The sequence below is a fragment of the Macrobrachium nipponense genome, chromosome 33 (genome assembly GCF_015104395.2).
Source record: "Macrobrachium nipponense isolate FS-2020 chromosome 33, ASM1510439v2, whole genome shotgun sequence".
NCBI classification, from domain to species: Eukaryota; Metazoa; Arthropoda; class Malacostraca; order Decapoda; family Palaemonidae; genus Macrobrachium; species Macrobrachium nipponense.
In genome coordinates this window covers 12,808,059-12,814,058 of record NC_087219.1, presented here as the reverse complement: position 1 = coordinate 12,814,058, position 6,000 = coordinate 12,808,059, and the positions used below count along the sequence as shown (strand labels likewise).

The window sequence follows — 6,000 nt, the reverse complement described above, 5'->3', positions numbered from 1 at the left end:
CAGTCAGAATTGAAAATTGACCAGGGTGTACTCGTTTCAGGAATCCCTTGAGAACAAATGCACTATATGAAGCAGGTTTTCTGTGACTTTTCTGTGTGGTCTTTGAATTGAGGCACTTGAAGGATCTATGGTAGCATGTTTCGGTTGTGTTCTTAAAAGTGTTAGTATGCCAGTCATATTGACATTGTGCTGTAGGGTATGCCTATTTTCTAATTGAATTATCTTTTATTCCCTCATTTTTTGAAGCTGGGCAACCCAAGAAACACCGGAAGAAGTCAGGTATTCGCCAGTTGTTTATAGATATATGTCAGATTGGCTGTCTGGCATGATAGTTTAGTAGTGCCTCCAGGGAATGTACCAATGTCTTAACTGTTCGAGATTGCTAAGGTTAGCAATATGTGGTGCATGGCAACATTGGTACAGTGTAGTGTGCATTTATTGTGAAGCACACATTATATCATTTTCATGATTTTGAGTGGCATGTCTTACTTATTTCTTTGTAATAATCATTACAATATCATTATCATTATTATTATTATCATTATTATTATTGTTATATTGATTTCATAAATATCAGTTGTAACTAACCTTGTGTTGTCACGTTCCACTAAGGCGGCATTGTACTGAGCAGGTTTTTAATAGCAATTCACAAAATCTTAAAGAAATTTATTTTTCTATTCAACATTGTTGTGTCATACATACAAAAGCCTATGATTTTATTGTGGTGTTAACCACGAATAGTTATCAGCATAAGAAAGATGTCTTGAATTATCCTATCTGGTAGGTATCCCTCACTAGAAGGTATTTCTATGCTCATTGTCATGAAATATTAGCTGGAGCCTTCTTAAAATGAAAGCACTTTTCATAGTATTTTGCAGTCTACAAACAACTTGTTACCTATTTTGAATTATAGTCTGCAGAGAAATAGGCATTGCATTTGTTTTGTAATTCATGTTCTCCAACATGTCTGTCATTTCATTGGGTCTTGACAACCATGTGAATCTAAAAACAGGTGTTTATGAAGGATTTGTCTTTTTGATTACTAATCTTTTGCAGCCCCTGCCTTTTTCACCGATGAAAACTAACTCCTTAGATTGTGGACATAAATTATGTACTCCACCATAAGAATGTGTAATTTTTCTTGCCATGTTGATTTTCATTGTAAGGAGCCAGCTCATAATGAATTTTTAGACCTTTGCTCCCCCTTACTTTTCCAACATTATCTTTTTTACTTTGTGTGTGTAGAATAACACTTCCTTTTCGTGCTCCAAGATTGTCTTAAGAAAGTACTGTAATTTACAAGCTTTTAGACCAGTTGATCAGGCCCTATTTGTGCTTATACCTTTAATAAATAAGATTCATTAGAAACTAGCTATGAACCTTATGCATCCTGTCTGTAGTCACATTTATCTTAAGAAATGATGTTACATGTCATCCTTGCTCATCAACTAGACTTTTTTTGTGGTAAAGTGAAAAAACTTCATCATCTTTGTTCCTTCCTGGCACACAACTTCATCTACTTACATATGGACCCTTCAGCTTTAATCTGCATCATTTCCTTACTGTTCACAAAGTAACTGTTTGTTCCCCAGTTGGCAATTCACCATCTTCGTGCTAAGAATCTTGTGAAGTGCCACATTATTTACTATTCATGCGATCAGTATCCAGGATACTAGGAACCATGTAGATACTTTTATGGTCTTTCATGTTTTGGGCTCTTATTGCCAACCTCCTTAAATATCTAATCAGGTAACAGTATGTACAGTGATACTCAAATCTGATGCGACATGATTCTTTTTGGATCTTCCAGATTCTCAGACTGAACATGATGTTGCCAAGTAATGATAAACTTTTTTTTTTATTCTAATGTCATACATGTTGAAAGGTTTGCAATTTCACAGCTAGCACTATTTTCCTGATGGTTATATGAATATAATCCCTTTATGCATGGGTATAATTCATAATCTGTGTGATTTGAACTGATTTTATTTTTACATTGCTTAGTTCAAATGCTCCTCAAACTGACTGGTCAACATAACAGTAGACCTAGTAACCTCAAATAGTCATAACAACAATTTCCAAGTAGGAATATGAATTAAAAACAAGTTTTCTTTGAATTTTAAAGTTTTATGGTTTGTTCAAGCTGCCTGTATGCTGCAAAATAATTTGTAGGCCTAGAAAAAAGAATCTAAGCCTTCTGAGATGTAATCTGTTATTAATGAATTTATTTATAGAGATTACCTGTTCTTGGAGGAATACAATAGAAATATGAATTACAACAAGTTTTCTTTGAATGTTGAAGTTTTAGGCTGTGTTTAAGCTGCCTGTATGTTACAGAAGTATTTATATTCCTAAAAAATTAATCTAAGCCTTTTGAGATGTGAACTGTTACTAATGAAATTATTTGTAGAGCTTACCTGTTCTCATAGAAACAAAAGATGATATTTTTTTTATATTAATGGAAATATCTACTAGTATTAATATAAAGTTGTATGGAACACTTGTCTTTTAACTGGCTTAAAATATTATTTTCTTAAAAAAAGAGGTCCTACTTACTTTTGATGTATAATTTATTCTTTCATAAGGTAACGAAGTGCAAGAATTTGTAGATAACCTCATTTACTTTCTGGGCAGAAGTTGTTAATATAGAGAAGTGAATGCTAAGTGTAAAGTAAAGAAATCTAATACAACTAGGCCTAGGAACAAAATGCCTTTAACAAGAGAATAATTTCATAGGCAAATATTTGCTAGTAAGCCATCATTTTAAAAGTGGAAATATACCATTAATAATTTTATTTGTATGAAAATCCAAATAGTAATCCTCTAACAAATATAAAATAAATGTTTTCCAGATAATTTCATTGTTGCTATTAATTGTGGACCTAATTATATTACACCAGCTGGTTCTTATTGCAACGCCACTCTAATGGTTGCATCACACAGCTCTACTCACACGTTGATATTAGTGGGCGCATTCTACTTTTGTATTTAGGTATTTTCATTTTTCGGCATTGAGACAAAAAAAATCAAATAGGACCATTTCAAATTTTATGGTTGCTTTAAAAGCAATGATAATGTTATGACAATTTTTAAAAAATATTTTATTTTACAATTAAAGTGGGGTTTGATGACAAGTCCGTTTTGGTCAGATGCATCAGTGATGAGTGAACAAAAGTTCCGAAAATGTTTTGTAAGTGTTATTCTGAAATTTGTCTACAGGTGATATTTTCTTACAGTTTGGAAATATATGACAGATTTCACTCTAATGGAACAAATTATGGCCTTATTGTATGCAATAATCATGTTTTCGCATTGAAATAAGATAAATATGGAGCATGTTAGGTTGCCAGTTAGAGAATTTTGAATAAAATCCTATGCAATCATGTAGCATCAGTTCTGAACATAGCTGTATGGATGTAGAAGAGGTGAATGTCATTTCCCATCAAGCACTGTAGCAATTCAGCACATGCTAAATCTTAGATATTATGGTGTTTGGCCACAGAAAATTGTGAAAATTTTCATGTTCCACAAGTACAAAGGTGTAACTTGACTGAAAGTGCTTTCCTAGACCATTCCAGTGACTTTTTGATGTACTAATAAGTTAGTTTCTCTAGTGAGGAATACTGACCTGAAGGGTTTTAAGCAAGATGACATTCTTCTGTTGAAGACCATTCTATGTTAACACAGTGCTGTTCCATGCCTTCTGGTATGAGTTGAATGATGTTATAATTGTGGGGTAAAATAGGTTTAACATTTTCTGTGACTTTGATGTTGCATGGTAGGTGCAAAGTCCCTCGTTTTTATTCCCATTTTATGTTGAAAATGTGGCATAAACTGATCAGTTATCCAAAAAGTTATTTAACAAATTGATCTGGATTCTTTAAAAACTTATGGCTCTGCTGTTGTATACATATTTTCCTTGTCAGTTAAACACATTTTTCACATTTTACAGTCTTTTGACTATGCTTTAAATTGTTATTACAGGATTTGAGAAATAAATTAAACCATTGTTGAATGAAAATGAAATTCATTAGATTCTTTTTTATATAGTTTAGAAACTCAAAACCTGGCCACATATTTTGTCGCAGTAACCTGATTTTGCTAGTTGCTAGTTATCTTGCTCAGATTAATGCATGCTGTAGTCAGAAAATATGGTGAAAATGAACTTATACAACCTATTTTAAAGTAATAAGTAGTAGAAAAGCAGTTTCTTATGGTATTGAATATCAGGAATTTGTATGTATATTTTTTGCATCTTAACAATTTCAATTTTTATAGAATTCATTAGACTTCTGCATAGTTCAGTATTTTATATTGAGCTATTTTGCTGGAGAGCTTGTAGTGTTTCCATTCTGCTTGTAATCTTTGTGGTTTATGAAGAATTTGGTTTCAGCTTTTCCTTAGGGGTGGCTTCTGTCGCTTGTGTACTGTGCTTCCCAAAGAGATGACAAAACTCTTGTAAGTCATGCTATGCAATGCCAGGTACATGAGAGGTTATTTTGATTCCATATTGACTGGATTTTTGTATATTAATAACTTTCTTAATATTTTTGTTTCCACAGTTCAACTACGTACTTGCAACCATTTGTCTTTTTTTATTCTGCTAATGGGACCTTTTATAAACTGCTTAATTGTAAATTCCATTATTTATCACAATTAGAGTTGTTTTGATAATTAATTATAGGAGAACAGTTTGTGTAGAAATAGAATCATTAACTCCAAACATTCATCACTATTATTGTTATGGTCTTGATGGAAAAGGTTAATTTAAATAATTAGTAATATAGTCCATTCTCATGGAAAACTTTAGAATAAGATAAATTCATCTGTGGTTTAATTATTCTTATTAGTTGGCAGTGTTGGTAAAGTAGTTGACGTAGGTTTTTGGTCCTTTCATCCTTTTGTGCAGGTTACATTTGATTATAAGATATCTTGTAAGTTATTTTTGAAGAGTTTTTGCCATTCTATTCACTTTTAATTTTATGCTTTCCTTTCTGACATATCCTAGGAAAACCAACTATGTGTATGTATATTTAGTGAAGCACTATTGTTGAAGGTGCCTAACCTTTTGCTTTGGTACAAGGCATCAAGATCACACCTTGTTGTTGATGGCATCTTTTCCATTAATTGCTTGTTGTTGTTGTTGTCATGTTGTGGCTCTGCTGCCTGTTCCTAACATTGCATCACTACCTTCCATGATTGTATGGGGTTGTGTATTGTGTATACGTGTATCTATGTCATGTTGGTATTTGTAGTTCATCTGAGGAGTTCTAGTACATACATGGTAACCTCCTTATGTACATTGTTGATGATAAAGGTAACTGTAGTACCATTAGTATTGTAAGTTAGAAAAAGATCCCTTCTGTAGGCAGGTATTTGCAATGTAATAAATTTTTCAAATACCCATCAGTTAATGGGCTTGCTAAGTTTTATAAAATTAAAGCTAGATAATAGAGAAAGTGTACAGAACAATGCACTAGGTTAAATGGAATGATAACAAACCTACATAAGTGGATACATTGGTTTGTTAGTAGAACAGATATTCTTATCTTCCTCAGAGGCAATGGACCATGACATTGTATAGAAACCCAGAAGTCTGACTCTATGATATTTATATATATCTTAGATTCTGAAATACTGGTCAGTTGTTTCTTAGAATACTGTTATTCAGAAAACTGATCAAAGGTGGCAAACTTCCAGTTGGTTAGTAGTACTTATCTCCTACCAAAAGTAAGTATCCTAATGTTAAGACCGAGGGTTGGTTTTGTATATGAACAAATGACAAATTTTTAATCAATTTGTATTTTTCATAACTAACAAACCTGAGGTCTTAACATACAAAGGCCCACCTCTAACCACCCTTCTAACAGCTAACCTGGGTTGGAAGAATGACTAACATAACTAACAGGGTCACAAGTTAAAGAGGGGTATGTGGGTGGCTCCACATGACTCGTGACCAAGCACAGATGCCAGTAGTCCCTTGCGTACGCAATTTTTTAA

General features: G+C 32.9%; 1 protein-coding gene across 4 annotated transcripts in view; it reads left to right on the top strand.

Moving 5' to 3' along the window:
- LOC135202945 (bridge-like lipid transfer protein family member 3B) overlaps positions 1-6,000 on the top strand; it is a 318,889-nt gene that overhangs the window by 182,423 nt on the left and 130,466 nt on the right. For 2 of the 4 annotated variants that reach the window (XM_064232430.1, XM_064232433.1), the window contains one exon: positions 247-279. The exons of 1 other annotated variant lie outside the window; for it this stretch is intronic. In XM_064232430.1, coding sequence (XP_064088500.1) covers positions 247-279 — 33 coding nt within the window. Of the gene's footprint in view, positions 1-246; positions 280-5,008; positions 5,024-6,000 lie in introns of all 4 variants that reach the window. One more of the 4 variants, XM_064232432.1, reaches the window with a different exon arrangement.